At 45.2% G+C, this 20,501-nt stretch overlaps 1 protein-coding gene across 6 annotated transcripts in view; it reads left to right on the top strand.

Annotated features, from left to right (window-relative positions):
* The window catches only part of FBXO31 (F-box protein 31), a 39,734-nt gene that overhangs the window by 712 nt on the left and 18,521 nt on the right, over window positions 1-20,501 (top strand). For 3 of the 6 annotated variants that reach the window (XR_002831318.1, XM_023761095.1, XM_006097328.3), the window contains exons 2-3: window positions 13,509-13,580; window positions 18,135-18,221. Coding sequence is in view for 5 of the 6 variants with exons in the window: in XM_023761095.1 (XP_023616863.1) it covers window positions 13,509-13,580; window positions 18,135-18,221 (159 nt within the window). In the remaining variant the exon portion in view is untranslated. The remainder of the gene's footprint in view (window positions 1-13,508; window positions 13,581-18,134; window positions 18,222-20,501) is intronic. The other 3 variants (XM_023761097.1, XM_006097329.3, XM_023761096.1) reach the window with 2 other exon arrangements.

The following is a 20,501-nucleotide window of genomic DNA, read 5'->3' as shown; positions in this document are numbered from 1 at the left end:
TCATCAGGGAGCATTTGAGATCTTGCTGCCTGGCATGTGTCATCAGCTTGGCTCAAATAAACTTTTTTTTTTAAGGTAAGAATCATCAGAGTCCCTACAATAAAAAATAAATCCTTAAAATTTTGGAAAACATCCCTCCATGTACACATGTAGAGTCGTGTACATGTTTTTACTGAAATGAGATACTATGCAGATTACCTTAGAGACAGTTTAGCATAACAAAGCTTCATACTGTTCCCCTGCATACATGTGCCACAGACTAGTTCCCTACTGATAGGCTTAAATTTGCAATGTTCCCTTGTCATAAACAGTGCTTCCAAGACCGCCTGTGTGCATTTCATAGGAATTTATGAGACATACAAGCGCCTTTTAGAACTTCTGAGATTATCTTCTTAGTGTGTACTTCCCAAAGAGGGAGTATGGATAGGATAGCACATTGATGACACCTTAGCTACCCATTGCCCGGCTGTTGGAATTTGCACCCCCAGGAAGACTACATGAGAAGGCCTCCTTTCTCACATCCTCCCCGACAAGGGGATCAGCCCGTCGTCTTCTCTCTCCTGTAAACCTCAATGCCTGACTCCGGATTTGTAGTGATCAGGGCAGGCTCTGTGTATCTGCGGGGAGATCCTGGACATGCTGCTTTACCTGCCCAAGTATTAGTGGGAAGTACTGTCCCGGAGGGTCATTTTGGGGTTAAATAAGATGATACATGTGAAGCCCTCACCCTCTAAATGGTGGGTGTTTAATTATGCTTCATGGCTATTTTTTCTTAATTTTTTATTGATTTTGAGAGAGAGAGAGAGAAACAAGAATCAGTGGTTTCTTGTATGCACCCCGATTGGGACCATACCTGCAACCTGGATATGTGTCCAGACCGGGAATTGAACCTGAAACATTTTGGTGTACAGGACTATGCTCCAACCAACTGAGCCACACCGGCGCTATGTGCTGGTTCATTCTTTGAAGAGGCCAGACTTCTGTTCCTTCACTTATTTTTCCCCCCCTTATACCCAGTATGACAGTGAACAATCAACAGTTTCTTTGGACACAGATAAGTTTGAAAATTTTTCTAAGAAATACTAGTATATCCAGAAGCAATGTTGCCGGGCAGTGGGCTTTGAGATTTGCAGGTTTTGTTTTTTTAGATTCGAAGTTTTACTAGATACTATCCAGTTATTTCCTGGAATGGTTTTACCTATTTACACACCAGAAAAGTCACAAAATATAAAATACAAATGCCCAGTACGCATTATCACAAACTAGCTGCCTTTTGTGGACCAGGTTATCTCACTTAACCCAATATCTGCTAGATTGTCTCTAATGTGAATGATCCATCTTTTACAATGTGCGCCACGCTGGGTGAGAAGCAGCATCTCAGCTTAATTTGCATATGCCTGATAGCTAGTAAGGATGCACATTTCAGAAATAAAGTTATTGGAAATTTGGATTTTTTTTACTTGCTCATCCTTAATCTTTGCCCTCTTTTTCTGTTGTTATTTTTCTTATTGACTTGTGGGTTTTATTAATTTAATCTGGGTAGATTTCTGTTTAATATATTGCAAAATATTTTCTATGAAGATGGTTGACAGTTAGGTCTTTGATTTCACTATTTCATTCTCATAGCTTTAATTTCCAGCTTATCTAGGTCAATAAATGGACAATCCCATAGTTGTCTCCAAGATTTAGTATAATTGTGATTGGATTTATATATAAGAATAGTTGTGTACAAGACAAGTGTGGTCTTAACTCTCTGATCCCCACAATTTTATCTTTCCTGAACTAAACATTAGGTTATAGTGGGTGTTAAACAGGCCAAAGTCAAGTCTATGTGGGTAAAAACCAAAGCTCTCCCAGCCTTGGTAAATAGAAGTCAGGATCTCAGACTGGTTGAGGAGGTGGATGGTCCTAGACCTAGCCCATCAGGTTTCCTGATGGGATAATAATGGATCCAGTTTTTAGTGTCTTGGGAGAGTGAGTGAGACTAACTAATGAATTTGAATGTTTACTACTCAATGTTTATGTGTTTGCTTTCTGTGTTTTGATAATTGGATTTTCCAGAACAGAAAACAAGCCACATGAAAAACAGGATGCCATACACCTGTGTTATTGTTTCAAAGACTTTTGGGCCATGATTAACTTTAAGGGTGCCAACAAGGCATGTCTGTTTAATAGCTCTTTCTAAAATGATGGGATGATTTGGGGGCAGGAGGGAGCCACACTAGAAACTTAAAATGAAGTAGCTTTTTATATTGTTTGGTAAGAAGTTCACAATTTCCAGTGTCCTGGTAGTAATATATTCGCAATAATAAATCAGTTATTTTTGTAGAACTTGGGCCATTGTAGCCCCCTGCATGTTGGAGCTGTGGGAGTAAATATTTTCTAGTGGCATTTCTCTGGGCAGATAAAAAGATTGCTATTGAGAAGCCAAATCAGTGCTCCTGATTTGGGGCAAGTATGTGACAAAACAGGTGATATTTTCCCCTCTTACAGGAAACCAAACCAAATACAGTCTTCCAGGCAGGGCCGGGTAGATGGAGGGTAAACACGTTTTGATGCATCATTCCTTTGGCTACAGGCCTCCTGCATGTGGGACTATAAATAAGTCATTTCGCAGAGTACCAGGGGTGCAAGCCAAGCACATTATTTTGCCTTTGACCCTGGCAGTGCTTTTTTTGGTTAATACTTCACCATCTAGTTGGTGGATTTTTAAATGCTCGCCAATTTTAACACTGTTAATTTATGCAATATTTCATGAAGTCTACCTAATGTTAACAAGTTTACAAAATTCAGACCATAGTTCTAAATCAGAGTATTCAAGTAATAACAGAAGATAAATAAAAGAAGAGAAATGCTCATATATGTATTTTTCCATTCAACATTGAACTCTAAATATTGAGTCATAATAATTTCACATTTTTCAGCTCAGTGCCTGCTGCCACTATCAGGTTTTGAATTAATAATATATAATTTCCCCATTTATTTCCTTGATAGTAAGTGGTTTTAATGACACAGGGAAGAATTTTGTATAATAGTTTGATCAGTTATAGGTGTAATATGGGTTTACATTCCATCAGAATTAGAAATATCATTTTCCCATAATGTGTGATCTTTATGACAGAAATGGGAAATTAAAAACCAATACTTAATTTTGTTTTTGCATCTAAAAGAAAATGCTATTTTCTGTTTGATATACTGATGCAAAATATGAGAAATGTGGCTTTTATTCAATGTGGCTGAAATTGGAAGGGCCATCGCTGGAAGAGGTGAAATGGACAAATTGTTGGTCTTAAGATTGGCTTAAGAAATATTTGTTGCCTGGCCAGCATGGCTCAGTGAGGGTCAACCTATGAATCAGGAGGTGACAGTTCGATTCCTGGTCAGGGCATGTGTCCAGGTTGCAGCTCGATCCCCAGTGTAGGGCGTGCAGGAGGCAGCTGAATCAATGATTCTCTCTCATCTTTGATGTTTCTATCTCTCTCTCCCTCTTCCTTCCTCTCTGAAATCAATAAAAAAAATTTTAAATAAGAATCTTTAAAAAATAAATATTTTTTGATTCCTGTTAACCAGATACTTCTTGAGCCCACCAGGGAAGGTGGGTTGGCAGTTGGATAAACAAACTGTCCAGGTCATAGAAACACATGTCTCTCAATCATGAGAAGAGAAAGCCAATCTACCTACTGGACTTACAGTAGGATCGCAAAACTACAGGGAAAACCTTTATCCTTTTCTTCAGCTTTGCTAGTTGAAAGGACTATAGGTCTCTGTATTTTTACAAGTTGAATCTCATGTGCTGCTTCATAGAGAAACCTAGCCCTTTCAGTTAGCAAAGTAAAAAAGGATAAAGAAAAATGGTGCCTCCTAAAACTTCCTGTTTTTTAACCTTATGAAAGTGAGCTGGAAAGTGAGTCTGGTACCCAGAAAGCATTGAGTAAAGATTTCCTCTTGGCCCTATTTAATTGGACAGACACTGGTGACTTGCCAAAAACAATTGGTTGGTTGGTAGAGATCCAGGCACTGCCATTTTTACTGTGTTTATTAAATGATTATGTAATGTGCCCTAACTGGTTTGGCTCAGTGGATAGAGAGTCGGCCTGTGGACTCAAGGGTCCCAGGTTTGATTCCAGTCAAGGGCATGTACCTTGGTTGTGGGCACATACCCACTGGGGAGTGTGTAGGAGGCAGCTGATCGATGTTTCTCTCTCATTGATGTTTCTAACTCTCTATCCCTCTCCCTTCCTCTCTGTAAAAAATCAATAAAATATATTTTTAAAAAAAGAAAAAAAAATGATTATGTAATGCATTTGAAGATCTGAGTTTGTCTTTCTGGCTGTAAAGGGCATGCAAATAAATACAAGGGCGACTTTGGGCCTTTGGGGAGGAGCAAGTGTTCTCCCCCAAATCAGGCCCTTTCAGGAGATGGCCTGGGTGCCAAACATATGAGTCAGCATCCTTTGCCAGTGATGCCATCACTGTCCACTCAGTGGCGATGGAGAGTAAACCTGGAATTGCCAGGCCTGCTTGTCTAGTATTGGTGGAGGAATAGGGACGTGTCTGGAATATAATGCCCTAGCTGGTTTGGCTCAGTGGATAGAGAGTCAGCGGATGGAAAGGTCCCAGGTTCGATTCCGGTCAAGGGCACATGCCTGGGTTGTGGACTTGATCCCCAGCAGGGGACATCCAGGAGGCAGCCAATGATTCTTTCACATCATTGATGTTTCTAACTCTCTTTCCCTCGCCCTTCCTCTCTGAAATCAATAAAGATATATTAAAAAAAAAAAAAAAAAAAAGAGCCAGTGTGAGATGATGGCAGTCAGACCATGGGCTTATCTCCTGGTCTCAAAATGGGTACTGAGACAGAGCAGGTGTGTGTGCACTCAGGAGGAACGGTGTGTGGGATAACAGATGGGCCTTAGCCTGAGTGGGTCTCCTGAGGCCCCGGGGTGGGGGTACCTGTCATGGGAGCCGGTTGGGGGTCAAAGTCATCTAACTGGAAGAGCACAGTTTCTCAAGGTCCCTATTGGCATCCAGACTGTTTATCTTTGCAGGGGTGGACCTTGTTGGGAATAGTCACACTGATTTATGTAGGTGGTTTCAGCTGTCCTCAGGAACTATTTGTTTAGCATCCCGAATGTTCTGGTTTAATAGGAGACTCCTATGGGCCATGTCCAGGTTTTGTTTTTTACATTCTTATCCATCCTAAGATGAGCTGGGTGCACAGTGTTTTCTAGGTTGGCTACATTATTATATTTTTAAAGGGCATTACATGCATCTACAATAATAGCTGAGTACAGCAGCTGCTAGAGAATACACAGGGGGCTTGAAATTAGGGCTCTGTTGTTGAGGATTGTTCTTGAATATTCCCTCAAGAGGAGCTGTGTCAGGAAACCTAGGAGCCTCTGTACCCCACTCCTTCCCACCCGCTCCCGCCCTCCTGCCTTTAGCTTATTTTTTAGCCTCGGAAGTAAAAGTTTTAACCATATTTCATTCAGGGTTACAATTATCTCCTAATTTAGTACAAACAAAAATGCAGTCTTTCCGATCCATACCGCCTTTTAGTTTTATTTAGAAGACTGTGAGTTTACAGCAGGTAGGAAACAAGCCAGCAGCATTCCTCCAGTCACTCCGCCCCTTCTCCTCGGCTCCCTCCTGCTTGCCAGGTGCCAAATCTGGGTTCCACCTTCCTCTCCTCCTGTCTCCCTTACCTGGTGGTACAGTGGCCTCCTCACTGGACACCCCCCCCACCTGCATTTCCAGGTGCATCTCTGCTGGCTCCACCCACAGGTTCATAGTCCACTATGCAGGCCCTGCCCATGCTGCTTTTCTCCCTAAGACTTCAGTGCTTCTGTGTTGCCTGTGGACCTGTCTCTGACATTTGAGCCAGGACCAAGAGAGAACCTCCCTTTCCAGACTTATCTCGTGTGCCCACAAGCTTGCTTCAGATGGTGTCTTAGCGCTGTGCCTTTCCAAGGTGGCAGAGTTCCCTTATAAGTGGTGTTTTTTGGGACAAGGAGGCTAAGTCCTCTCTAATTATAGTCTCCCAATACCGAGGCAGTGCACAGAGTAATGACGTCAACTTTCTTTGTCCCCTTCTTTTCCAGTGCAAAGTGTGTATAGATCTCAGTCACACTGGCATGGGTACCATCTTCTCTTTTAGGAAAGGAGCCTAAAGAAGCAGATGTGTGTCCATTGGGCTCTCCTATGGGGGCTAGAGAGTAGAAAAGAGAGAGAGAAAACTCTTGTATGCCATTCCCACCCATAGAGACTGACTAGATTTAGTGCATACTCAGAAATGTGCTGCCTGGCTAGGTAGATGAGATGGTTGCAGCATCGTCCTGTACACCAACAGATTGCAGGTTCAATTCCTAGTCGGCACATACCTAGGTTGTGGGTTTTATCCCCGGTCGGGGCACATATAGGAGGTAACTGATCAGTGTCTTTCTCTCCCCCCTTCCAACACCCCATTCTCCCTCCCACCCCCCCCCCCCGTCCCCTTCTCTCTAAAATAAAAAAATATATATCCTCGGGCGAGGATTTAAAAAAAAGAAGAAGAAATGTGCTATGGGACAGAGTTTGTTTTGTTTTGTTTTTTAAAAAATATTTTTATTGATTTCAGAAAGGAAGGGAGAGGGAGAGAGAAACATCAGTGAGATAAGAATCATTGATTGGCTGCCTCCTGCACGCCCCCTACTGGGAATTGAGTCCGCAACCTAGGCATGTGTCCTGACCAAGAATCAAACTGTGACCTCCTGGTTCATAGGTTGATGCTCAACTGCTGAGCCACACTGGCTGGGCTGGGACAGTTTTTGGTTAGCCCCATCATATGGCACTGGCTTCATTGGACAGGGAAAGCAAGACGGGAGGTGGGCAGCCCCTGGCAGTTAGGTGCAGCTTCAGTGTTAACTTGACTCAGGCCAAACTACAGGCTGTTTTTTAACTCTTGGCAAAACATCTTTCAAATAGCTTTTTGAAAAATTTCTGGTTGGAATATTTGAAGTGGCAATTTAATTTTTAATTGTGGTAACATATACCTAAAGTAAAATTTTCTATCTTAACCAATTTTTAAAAATATTTTATTGATTTTTTACAGAGAGGAAGGGAGAGGGATAGAGAGTTAGAAACATCGATGAGAGAGAAACATCGATCTGCTGCCTCCTGCACACCCCCTACTGGGATGTGCCTGCAACCAAGGTGCATGCCCTTGACCGGAATCGAACCTGGGACCTCTCAGTCCCCAGGCCGACGCTCTATCCACTGAGCCAAACCGGTTACGGCAACCAATTTTTTAAGTGTGCAGTTGAGTGGCATCAAGTAAGTTCACATTGTTGTGCAACCATTACCCTCCATCTGGTCTCCATAGCTCTTTCCAGCTTCCCAAACTGAAACTCTGTTGCCGTTAAAAACTAACTCCCCAACATTAAAGCATGCAACAGACTGACATATTTTAGAGGTAAGTGGGGGGGGGGGCAGGAAGACATTAACTAAAGAACTTACACGCATGTATGCATAACCCATGGACATAGACAATAGTGTGGTGAAGGCCTGGGGAGGGGGCAGGAGCAGGGTGCAAGAGGGTCAGTGGAGGGACAGGAGTAGGGGTCATCTGTCATACTTTCAACAAGTGAGATAAACAAAAAAAGAACTCCCCATTTTCCATTCCCCACTCCCTGGCCACCACCATTCTCCTTTCTGTCTCTATGAATTCAACTCCTCTAGGGACCTTAAGTAAATGAAATCATATCGTATTTGCCCTTTTGTGATTAGCTTATCTCACTCAGCATAATGTCCTCAAGGCTCATCCTTGAGGACATTGTAGCATGTGTCAGGATTTCTTTTCTTTTAAAGATTGCATAGTATTCCAATTTATGGATGGATCACATTTTGTTTATCCATTCATCTGTATATGGACACTTGGGTTACTTCCACCTTTTGGCTATTGTGAGTAATGCTGCTGTGAACATGGATATTTGAGTCCCTGCTTTCAATTTATTTTGTTTGTATACCCAGAAGTAGAATAATAAATGGATCATGTGGCAATTCTATGTTTTATGTTTGAGAAAATGCACCAGACTGTTTACCAGAGTATGACCATTTGATTTTATAAATTTTCTCAAAGTCCAGCTCACCCATTTTTCTCCCCCATCCCAACTTTTAAAAAGATATATTTTTATTGATTTCAGAGAGGAAGAGAGAGGGACACACACACACACACACACACACACACACACACACATCAATGATAAGAGAGAATCATTGATTGGCTGCCTCCTGCACACCCTCCACCTGGAATTGAGCCTGCAACCCAGACATGTGCCCTGACCGGGAACTGAACTGTGACCTCCCCTTCCCAACTTTTTAATACTTTGTTGCCATCTTTGGGGTAGATCCTTTCAAAAAATAATTTCATAAATTACCTTATGTGCTAGGTTAGTAAGGAAATTTTTGAATTGACAGCCTGCAACACCAAATCCCATACTTAACACCTTGCTGACCAGCTAGTTCAAGCCAGAACTCACCCATGTGGCTGGCTACTTTCAGTAGTTTGGGCAACCCATGATTCTCCCTTACTGTTCCACAGACCAGTGTTTTGTTCTTCAATAAGAGTTCAGCTGTAGACACGCTGTTGTAGTAATTATTTTGGTAAATATGATGCCAAGAACCAAGAAAAGGCCGTAAGATGGATAATATCGTCTGTTGTAACTTTTTGCCTTCACCCCTATATATCTCGAAGTTGCAAATATAGCCATTCTCACTTTCACAAAGCATCGTTACTAAAATTCCATATTTTGTTATTTTTGCCGGATTGTATGTCTTAAATCTTATGCGTCCTCTCCATTGAGTGACAACTGCTGCTTTGCTATATGTAAAGATTTAAGTTTCGAGATAAAGTGATCCAAAAGAGGTCTGACTCTGTAAAGACGGTCTTTGTTACATGTTGTTTGTGAATTATCATTCAGATGAAAGAATGTAAGTATTTGCTCTAACCTCTTAGGTCATAGTTTTTGGAACTATGGGTGACTCAAAGGATTGGTTGACAAGTAATTTTTCCATTCTGGCTTCTTCATTAGTCCCATGAATATAATTAAACCAAGAAACTTATTTATCCTATATAATAAAAGGCTAATATGCAAATTGACCAAACGGCAGAACCAGCAGTTGCAATGACGCACACTGACCACAGAGGGAGTGCCGTTCATGGCTGGCGAGTGCTGCGGCGGTGGCAGGAGCCTCTCCCGCCTCTGTGGCAGTGCTAAGACGTCAGATGGAGATCCCTGAGGGCTTCTGGGCTGCAAAAGGGCACTGGCCAGGCTTAGGGACATTCTCCCCCCCCCCCCCCCCCCCCCCCCCGCCGTGCACGAATCTCGTGCACCGGGCCTCTAGTATCTATATAAGTAACATCCATCCATGTTGAAGTTTGAGCAGAGGTTTTGCACTATTTTTATTTGGTGGTGGTATAAATTGGTTTGAGACATAATGAGATAGAAAAAAATCCTTCTCAAAAAATAAATTGGTTGCTTCACTTATACTTTAGGGGTCTTCAAATTGAACAGTTGTGTCTGAAATGTTTGTATAATCCTTCAAGGCTGGTAAAATGTCTTTTTCTGCCCATTCTTCAGAATCACTCTCACTGTCAGAGATACTATCACATTTCTCTTTTGCCTTCATGATGGTCTAATGTCAGACTCATTACTATCTTCCAACAAAGTACTGTCTTCCAGCTGACTATCAAAGTCACCCAGCCAATCAGACAAAGTGTCTGCACATAATTCACTCAAATGTTCTTCTCTGCCACGACATGTCTTTTTTAAAACTTTTGCCAGAATAAAAGATGGATGGGAAGAATTAGATGTATTGCTTGTCACGTCTCAGAAAATACTGACTGATGAGTTGAGAAAAAGACACGAGTTAACTTGTGACCAGTCAGCAACGTTTGGGCACAGAAACATGAGTATACTTGTGACCAGGTGTTAAGAGCAGCAGTAGGCAACATGGTTTGGTGTGCTTTTAATCATTTCAGATGGGATCTCTGCCAAAGGATAGAGTTAACACTTGTTAGGCTTTCTGGAATGAAGGATATGTAGTACAGGCAAGTACACTGGCCTTAAAGCTATTTTCAGGGCATTTTCCCTTAATGATTTATGGGAAGGTTTATAGAACAATTAGAGGATGTGGAATTGTTCTTGGCCACTGTTTTAAAAAAAAAAAAATTCTGCCCAACCGGTTTGGCTCAGTGGATAGAGCGTCGGCCTGCGGACTCAAGGGTCCCAGGTTCGATTCCGGTCAGGGGCAGGTACGTTGGTTGCGGGCACATCCCCAGTGAGGGGTGTGCAGGAGGCAGCTGATCGATGTTTCTCTCTCATCTGTGTTTCTAACTCTCTCTCCCTCTCCCTTCCTCTCTGTAAAAAATCAATAAAATATATTTAAAAAAAAAATTCCATCATGTGGAAAATACCGAACATTTACAGGAACATTTGGGTCAGAATGACATGATTCCACTTTGGTGGATTTGTTGTAATCTTTTGGGGACATTAAGAAAAGTCCCCCTAAGGATTGCTGTATTCATTAGCACTTGCTTTTCTTCTGATTATTAATGGCGTTTTTGTGGATGCTTTATCTGGTTGTGCCTTCACCCCTATATATCTCAAAGTTGCAAATATAGCCACTCTCACTATGTGCTATTAGCAATACCATTTGTTGACAAAGTACACGGAGATTTATGATGATCTGATCATCCTTGATAAAAACCTTAGAATCACTCAGAAGTCCAAGTGATTAATGAGGGGCAATGGTAGTTTCTATCAGGTTAGAGTAACTGGATTCATAGACACCATGAACCAAGTCACTAGCCTTCCACAGTCTGAGCACAGAGGAACGCCCAAGGAACAGTCTCAGTGCCTCACAAAAGGCCATCAGCAACAAGAGCACAGATGGATGCATTTCAGGGCTCGCCCTGTGTATAACCATTGGCCTTCAGTACTAACACATATTACAAAAGTATGCATTTCAAAGGAGGACACCTTGCCACATCCCCTGCCCCATAATCAAAGCGCTTTGTTGGTTGGCAGAAAGAGGCTGGTCCTTGGCTGCTTCGTGCACGTAGCACGCTGGAACTGAGAAAAGGAGCTGGCCTTCGAAAGCCACACAGAAAGCAAACCAAAGCAACAATATTACTATGCAGTAACAATTTTAAAAAATATACATTTTTATTGATTTCAGAGAGGAAGGGAGAGGTAGAAACATCAGTGATCAAAGAGAATCATTGATCGGTTGCCTCCTACACACCCCACACTGGGGACTGACCAGGAATTGAACCATGACCTGGTTCATAGGTCAATACTCAACTGCTGAGCCACACCGGCTGGGCTGCAGTAACAATTTTGAAGTGCATCGTTTTTACAAGAGAAGGATAAAGTGTATTTTTGGAGAACTGGATAAAGTAGTGACAATGACTGGTGGTGTTCAGCAGGAGCCACTTGGTATCACAGAGCCACAGGAAAGTGTTAAGATAATTTAATATAGAGCAGAACTCTTCTCGGTGAGAGGGGGTAGACAAGTTGGTCTTGTTTGTTTCACCAACCAGGAGTGGTCTGCAAGGATTTTCACAAACTAGTCTCTCAGATTGCTGAAAACTCATGTCACATGCCCACATTATTTTACCCCTGCCCCAGATTCTCAGCATATTTCGTAATTTGTGTTTCCTCAGAAGTGCTTATAATCTGTATAATCTTCTAGAACAGCGGTCTCCAACCAGTGGTCCATGAGGTCCGAAAGGTTGGCGATCTCTGTTCTAGAATGGAGTCCACATTCCTCTTGGCAAGAGGATAGACAGGTGTATTTTGCCTGATAATGAGCAAGGCCATGGTTTTAGGTCCTGAACTTCATGTCTGTTTGACAGTGGCGGTAGGGAAAAGCAAGCCTGACCAAAGGGGTTTGCAGGGTAGTAACTGCCTCACCCGAGATAGCTTCTCCATCCTATGTGCATTTTGAGCTCTACTTTGTGTACTGTCAAATCCGAACTACTATGGAAGCATTTGAGTTAATAGCATCCATTCCATTGAAAAGACCAGACCTCGGGCAGGTTCAGGCCTGATCGAAAGTGATGAGATGAGAAACAGTGCTCTGCGGCTACTGTCCAGACTGTATCAATCCATATTTCAGATGACAGCTGAGTCACCAACCTCACCAAGCCTCAGTTTCCCTCCCTGCGATGGGGGCATAGTACTGGGCTTAGAGGTGATTGTCAGCATTTTATTTCCAGGCTATTCTATGAAGCCCCAGTTGGATGCCTGCACCTGATAGGAGCACAGTGAGTGAGATTCCTGGTGGCTATTACTGTGAGGCCTTAGGGCAGGGGTCCTCAAACTTTTTAAACAGGGGGCCAGTTCACTGTCCCTCAGACCGTTGGAGGGCCGGACTAAAGTTTAAAAAAAAAACTATGAACAAATTCCTATGCACACTGCACATATCTTATTTTGAAGTAAAAAAACAAAACGGGAACAAATACAATATTTGTATTTGCATGTGGCCCTCGGGCCGAAGTTTGAGGACCCCTGCCCTAGGGGCCCCTTATACTCCTCATCAAATGCTTACAGAGCACACACCTGTGCTCGGGCTGTGCTCACAACTATGAGGCTTTCTCATCCAGGCTTTGATTCTGGGTCCCCATCATAAGCCCATGCTCCTTTGTGCAAATCAGTCACCTCTCTGCCCCTGTCTTTTCATCATTAAAATGGAGATGACAATAGCACCTCTCTCAGGGGCTGCTGGCAGGGTAGAGTATCGTGGTGCCCGGCAGGAGCTTGGCATGGTGCCCAGCCTGCACAAAGGTTGGTATGAGGCTGGTGTTGTCACTATTAGCTCTTAGCCAACAGGCAGCTCTGTATTTGTGTTGATGACAATGCTTTCCTTTTGAAACCTCACTGAGATCTGAACGGAAGAACCCAAGGTTTTGGTTGGGAAGTGCTGAGGGGAGGGTGTGATTTTGAATAGTGGGGCCGTAGTGGGATGAGAGTAGGGACAGGGAGGATGCACTATGGGCCAGGTGAGAGGTGAGGACAGGAGGTGGAGAGAGTGTCAAGGATCCCCTGACCGGCTGTTGTTCTAAGGTAGCCCAGTGCAGAAGGGCAGGATTGTCCAGTTCCTCCTTCCCGTGTCTTGCCTAGGTCTTCAATTGTAGGACCATGTTTTTGTTTAATAGAATTAGTAGTGTGTTGGGCCAGACGGGGTTAAAAGGGCCTTCGTGGAACCCTGACACCAATGACAATCTCATTTTCATGGGAACATGCATTGTTTCCCGAACACTGAATTCCTGCCACACCATATTCATAAGCGGGGGATTGTGTGGTTTTGGAATCGTGTGATCAGACTAGTGAGACATGGCTAAGGCTTAGGCATCACCCTGCTTCCCTTCCTCTCCCCCTCCCTTTTCTCCTCTCCCTCCTGTCGGTCTATTTCTATTACTTTGTGATTTCTTGACTGTAACGTCTAGTAAATGTTTCTTGTTACAGAGTATGGTGTTTGTGAAAACTTACGGAAGCTGGAGATCACGGGTGTGTCTTGTCGAGATGTCTATGCGAAGCGTAAGTTAATCTAATATCATCTCATCCATCATTAATTTTGTTCCAAGAGCAGGCACCTTGAGCATCAATGATGGATAATAAATTATTTTGACCGAAAACCTAGTTCCATTCTTAGACCTTAATTTTAATGTCATAATTGACATTTTTATTTAATTTTTTAAAGATTTTTTAAAATTGATTTTTAGAGAGAGAAGAAAGGAGAGAAAGAGGGAGGAAGGGAGAGGGAGAAAGAGAAACATCTGTGTGAGAGGGAAACATTGATCAGTTGCCTCCTGCATGCCCTCTGCTGGGAATTAAGCCCACAATCCATGCATGTGCCCTGACTGGGAATTGCAACCTTTCAGTGCACGGGACAGTGCCCAACCAACTGAGCCACATTGGCCAGGGTATAATTGACATTTTAGAGACAGCACTGGTAGTAATAGCACTAAAACGGATGGGGCCTCTCTTCTCCCTTTCTGGGCATGTCAGTACCCTTATTTTTCAACCCATAACAGGATATTAGGTGTCAAGGACCTGTAGATCGGAGAAACATATCTACACTGGGAACAAACTCGGGTGCTTCCAGAGGGGTCCTTCTCTCTGGATTCTGGGTCCATGGCCTGATTAGATGTGCGATGGCTGATAGTAACTGGGAAATGGAGCCGTGAGCCTCCCGCTGACTCCCTCAGCTAACAGGGCTGCCTGTGGAGCAGCTCTTCCCTCCAGCCTGGCACTGGGCTCCAGCCCTTCAGTTCAGTCTTCCCTTCAGTTTCCTTTACTTTCCAGAGTCGTCAGCAACACTCCCTGAGTGCTCCGAGCTTCCCCAGCCCCAAGTATCTTCCCAGCTGGCCTTTCCCCTGGGCCCCTTTATAGGAGGCTGTGAAGGCTCCTGTGAACGCTGATGTGGCCCAGGAGCAGCGGAGGCACAGGAAGCAGCATGCTCACTCACCACCCAGTTGGGGTGTGGCATGGATTATTTTAGCACCCAGAGGTGGGGATTAAAGAACAGAGTAAGAAAGATAATGGTGACCCAGTTCTCTTTGGCCTAAAGCTGACCTGTTGACCATTCTGAAGAGGGGCTTAAGTGTTCATCTTAAAACCATCTTAGAAAATGTTGATTTTCACGTTCTCCTGAACTTTCTACCCAGTTCTCCATTGAAAGGAGACCAGGTGATGTCTGCTGACCAAGCACCTTACCCAGGAACTGAGGGCCACGCTTCTCCAAGGAAACATCTGGGTGCTCCAGGCTTTCTTGCAAGGTCTGGGGACTAATTGGGGCCACTCTCTGAATCCCATCTTTTCCGTGGATTTATTCCTCTCAGAGTCCCCTTCCGAGACACCCCTCCTTCACGTGGCTGCACTCCCAGGACAGCTAGAGCTGGCACTTGTGCAGAGCGGCTGACCGTGGGAAGACCCAGGCGGTGTTCAGTCTCTATATCTGGGCTGATTTCATCATCTCATCGCTTCCTCATCCCATCAGACTCTCCACACTGTGATCCCCTGGCCATTTGGGAGTGTTGGATTGGTTAGTCTTTCTGTGTTAGAATTTGTCACACTTCAGGCTATTTCCTATCAAAAGGCTCTAAGTTCTTCATGGGGCTTCCTCTTCCATGCACAATTCTTGGTGACTCAGCCGTGACCTCCAAGTTCTTATCCCCTCTCACCTGCCTCAGAGAGACTTGGAAACTTGGAAAGGCTGTTGTCGGGGCCTCTCTGCCTGCCACACATCAATTCCAGTTCTGCCAACTCCTAGCACCCCCTACTCTTCCCTCCTGTGGACCTCGGGCTTCACCCTTGCCCCCAGCCACCATTTTCACGCCTGCTACTGCCTCCTGAGTTACTGTCCCAGCCCTGGGCCCCACTGCAAGGCTGATCTGCTCAAGACCTCTCTCCCTGCTCCTCCATCCCCGTGCACTTTCAGACTTTGGTTTCTTCTCTTGCCTCTGCTTCACACCCCACCAACCCCAGAAGATGTGCGTCTCTCCAGAGGAAGTGAGTCTCGTGGAAGTAACCCTTCCTGTCCTCTCATCTCATCAGCAAGAACAATGTCTGTGATTCCTCCAAAGCCCAGAGTTTCAGAGGCAGGAAGCTGGTTGCTCCCTTGCTCCCCTCCCACCCTTTATTCTATGGGAGCCCACATGGGTCTGGCTCCACCCTCGATTTCTCAGTGTTTTATCCAGAGCTCAGTGTCTTAAATCTAGCCAGTCCGTAGAGTTGGAGGAATTCACTCTTGCTGTTGGCATTGGTGTTAGAGTCAGAACCAGGCACTCCCTGCAACAGTCTGTACATACAAGAAAGCTTTCCTGGCTCTGTGGATGTCCACTGGCTTTTATGAGTATCTAATAGGACAAGTTCTTATCTTTGGGAACTGGTTTTTGAGTTTCCTTGGCCATTTGATGATAGTGTCTTAAAGCAGCATGAAGACTGTTCTCTCTTGAAGAGTTGTGAGTCTCAACGTAGTGTCCTGGAGGGGGCCAGGTGCTCACGTCTGCCAGGCATTAGGGGCTGTGACACCCAGAGGACAGCACACCTGGTGAATAAGCCCCCATGGAGCTCATCTCAGCGGTGGGGGAGGGGTTGGCTGGGCCCTGCTGGTGGCTGTCCTATATAGAGGGGGTACCTGGGAACAGGGGGGCGGGGGGCGGTGTTTGTACACGAAGACCCAGGGAAAAGCCCCGAGATGGAAAAATCTACCTCCGTAAGCGAGAGCAGAGAAAAGAAGGAAGAACGAGTCTGGCCACTTTAGTCTGGTAATCAATGGAGTTTATTAGGGGAAACTTACAGACAAGGCATGTCATGGGCAGCTGCAGGATGAAATGCATCTCTGCACCGCTTGACAGGCACCAAAGAAATATATGGGGTAGAGGGGAGATAGTCACATTCTAGTACGTGAATGCTACCCGGTACGGGAAACACTTTCCATGCTCTTCCAGGTCAGGGCAACAACCTGTTCCAGAGCCAGCACATAGCAAGAGGCAAGGGAGGGTGCTTATTTATATCTGAATGAACATCATTATTTTTTTAAAATACGTTTTTATTGATTTCAGAGAGGAAGGGAGAGGGAGAACAACTTAGAAACATCAATGATAAGAGAGAATCATTGATTGGCTGCCTCCTGCACGCCCCCTACTGGGGATCGAGTCCGGTATTTGGGATGTGCCCTGACCAGGAATCGAACTATGACCTCCTGGTTCCTGGGTTGATGCTCAACTACTGAGTCACACCGCCTGGACTGAATGAACATCATTTATGACCAAACAGTCTCTAAGGGGGCTTTGCAGAAAGCAACTTCCGTTCTGGCTCAGGTTCAGCTTGCAGGACAGACAATGGTCATGTCAAGGAACAGTCTTTTCTCTATAGGTGGGTAGTGACTGCTAGGGAGCAGGAGATGGTGTGGCCAGAGGTAAGTCAGGAGTGGGCAACAGAGAGGGGACAAGAGCCATGGCGAGGTCAACAAGCACACATGCATGTGGGGCATGGGTGGACAGAGAAGGACATCTGGAGATTTCTTTTGACTGCTGATTCTTTTATTATTATTTTTTTAATCCTCACTGGAGGATATTTTTCCATTTATTTTTAGAGTGGAAGAGAGAGGGAAAGACAGAGAAATATCGATGTGAGAGAAGCACATTGATTGGTTGCCTCCTGCATGCGCCCTGACCAAGGCCTGGGCTGGGGAGGAGCCTGCAACCACAACCTGCCCTTAACTGGAATCCAACCTGGGACCCTTTGGTCCACAGGCCAATGCTCTATCCACTGAGCCAAACCGGCTAGGGCTGATTCTTTTAAAAAAATTTTCATTGTTACAAGTGTCAGAGATATCCCCTTTTCCCGCACTAGCCCCCCTGCACCCTGCTCCTGCCCCCTTGACTGCTGATTCTTGACTCTTTGAAAACGGTCAGGAAATCCAGAGAATGACTCATATAATCTTCATTTAGTGTCCCAAAGTGTTTAATTTGCCACCAGCCAAAGCAGGTTTCACAGTGAAGGCGCATGTTTTGTGAGTTTGCTTTGAAGGCCTTATCCAGGAGAAAGTTACTTAGCTTCTGGAGCAGGTGGTGGAAGAAAGTCAACCTTAGCCCCTGGCATAGGTGGAAGAGTGAGCCAGCCTTGACTCAGAAGCGAAGGCTCTGAGTGAGGAGCTGGCAGATGTCATCCGCTGTCCAAAACCAAACAAACACAAACAAAGGAAAGCACTGGGCATACACTATACAAGCTGAATATCTTAGTTGGGGCACAAGGGTTCCCTAAACAGGGAAAGGGTTCCCTGTCCACAAGCTGTGTCCTCTGCTTTCCCACCTCAGTGAGCTCCACTGACCAGGACAGTAGAGGGAGGAGAGTGAGCATGAAGAGTGTCCCAAGCCTGTCACCATCATGTGTTTCTGGTGTGAACATACAGCACAACGTTTTCTTTCTAGCCAGGCCTCTCATTTTTGTCAAGTGCTTGCCTCCTACGGTGCCGGGGGTTGAGTAGGATGGTGGTGAGGGAGCAGGTGTTGAGCCATATGAAAACTGTTTATACCATTGTGAAAGTGGAACCATCCTTAGCCCTTTCCCTGCTGTGTCGTTCAGGTATAAACCCTCGCGTGAAGTCGGGCCGTTTCATGAAAATTCTTCCCGATTACGAGCACATGGAGTACAGAGATGTGTACACCTGCCGTATGTACCTCCTGCTACTTTGGCTGTGGCGGGGGAGCAGGGCCAGAAGCTGCTTGGAGAGGGACCTCTAACTCAGCACGCAGATGCTTTGGTCCTAACGGCGAGCTGACCGCCTTGGCTTTTGCTGTCTTTTCACCTTTCTGCAGCGTTCTCTGTGGCTCAGCCATGACCAGGGTTACATCTGAGTGGTGGCCAGGGGCTACTGTACATATGGGCCAGGTTTCTGCAGCATCTTTTGTTTTCGAGGGAGTATCAGCATGATCATTCTGTTGATGCACATTTTAACATTTATTGAGACTGAGAGGACAGACAGTAGAAATGAAATGTAAGTAGTTTACTTCTAGGCTTCTTAAGTTGATCACATTTGGACAGCATATGTGAATTTGAAAAAATTACATAAACGTGCACCTGTATATGTCTGTCTGGAACTTATATCTGAGACTGAAAATGGACAAAAGTAGTAGAAACAGTTCATTATTTAGAATCTGATTCCTCTTTTGTTGTTGTTGTCGCTAATCCTCCCCTGAGGATATTTTCCCATTGATTTTTAGAGAGAGTGGAAGGGAGGGGGAGAGACACACACACACACACACACACACAGAGAGAGAGAGAGAGAGAGAGAGAGAGAGAGAGAGAGAGAGAGAGAGAAACATCGATGAGAGAGAGACACATTGATTGGTTGCCTCCCGCACGTGCCTGGACTGGGGATCGAGCCCGTAACCAAGGTACGTGCCCTTGACTGGAATCAAACCTGGGCCCCTTCAGTCCACAGGTCGATGCTCTATTCACTGAGCCAAACCAGCTAGGGCAGAACCTGATTCCTCTTGATTGGCATTACTTGGGCTCTGGAAATTTTCCGAAGCCATAGTCCATAGTGACTAAGGCTATCTCCACTTTTTATTAGGTTGAGTTGAGATGGAGATCATGAACTTTGGTTGTCAAGAAAGATACTAAAACTATCTGCATGCGCTGAAAGCAGTTTTTACGTTTGTAGAAGTACAGAGACACCCCTGCTGCTTACTTTCTCAGCCCTGCCAAGTGTGCCCTGTGACAGCATTGCCTGCGTGGACTAGACCCACTTCTAAGTCTTTTAAGTGTACAATTTCTAACAAAACCTACTCAGACCACAAGGAATAGAATCATCTATGGAATTTCTCCTAACCACTGCCAGGCTCTGGACATCTAGCTAAAGTGCTCGCTGGTTCCATTTTACTTACTCCAGGGGAGGTGGAGATGCCAGGACTGATCAGCCAGCTTTGGGGTGGTGTCTGAGCACTGTGCACTACTGTGGACACCACCCACAGTGTTGGTGTAATCAGGCCCAGAGCTGAACTGCTTGAGTAAAGACCATGGCAAGGGGGGCATGTAGGAGTGTGTGTGAGCAGTCAGGAGTGTGTGTGAGCAGTCAGGAGTGTGTGTGAGCAGTCAGGGGTGTATATGAGCAGTCAGGAATGTGTGTGAGCAGTCAGGAGTGTGTGTGAGCAGTCAGGGGTGTGTGTGAGCAGTCAGGAATGTGTGTGAGCAGTCAGGAGTGTGTGTGAGCAGACAAGAGTGTGTGAGCAGTCGGGTGTTTGTGAGCAGTCAGGAGTGTGTGTGAGCAGTCAGGAGTGTGTGTGAGCAGTCAGGGGTGTGTGTGAGCAGTCAGGAGTGTGTGTGAGCAGTCAGGAGTGTGTGTGAGCAGTCAGGAGTGTGTGTGAGCAGTCAGGGGTGTGTGTGAGCAGTCAGGGGTATGTGTGAGCAGTCAGGAGTGTGTGTGAGCAGTCAGGAGTGTGTGTGAGCAGACAGGAGTGTGTGAGCAGTCGGGTGTCTGTGAGCAGTCAGGGGTGTGTGTGAGCAGTCAGGAGTGTGTGTGAGCAGTCAGGAGTGTGTGTGAGCAGTCAGGGGTGTGTGTGAGCAGTCAGGGGTGTGTGTGAGCAGTCAGGAGTGTGTGTGAGCAGTCAGGGGTGTGTTTGTGAGCAGTCAGGAGTGTGTGTGAGCAGTCAGGAGTGTGTGTGAGCAGTCAGGAGTGTGTGTGTGAGCAGACAGGAGTGTGTAGCAGTCAGGGGTGTGTGAGCAGTCAGGAGTATGTGTGAGCAGTCGAGTGTGTGTGAGCAGCCAGGGTGTGTGTGAGCAGCCAGGGTGTGTGTGAGCAGACAAGGATATGTGTAAGCAGTCAGGAGTATGAGTGAGCAGTCGAGTGTGTGTGAGCAGCCAGGGTGTGTGTGTTTTCTTGCTATTGAAACTTTTTTCCTTCAAGTAATGGACTTTCTCTGACCTCTTAGCTCTGGGACTGTCATCACT

The sequence above is a fragment of the Myotis lucifugus genome, unplaced genomic scaffold, assembly GCF_000147115.1.
Source record: "Myotis lucifugus unplaced genomic scaffold, Myoluc2.0 scaffold_198, whole genome shotgun sequence".
Classification (NCBI taxonomy): Eukaryota; Metazoa; Chordata; class Mammalia; order Chiroptera; family Vespertilionidae; genus Myotis; species Myotis lucifugus.
The sequence above is the reverse complement of the archived record's forward strand: the minus strand, read 5'-3'. Positions and strand labels throughout refer to the sequence as shown.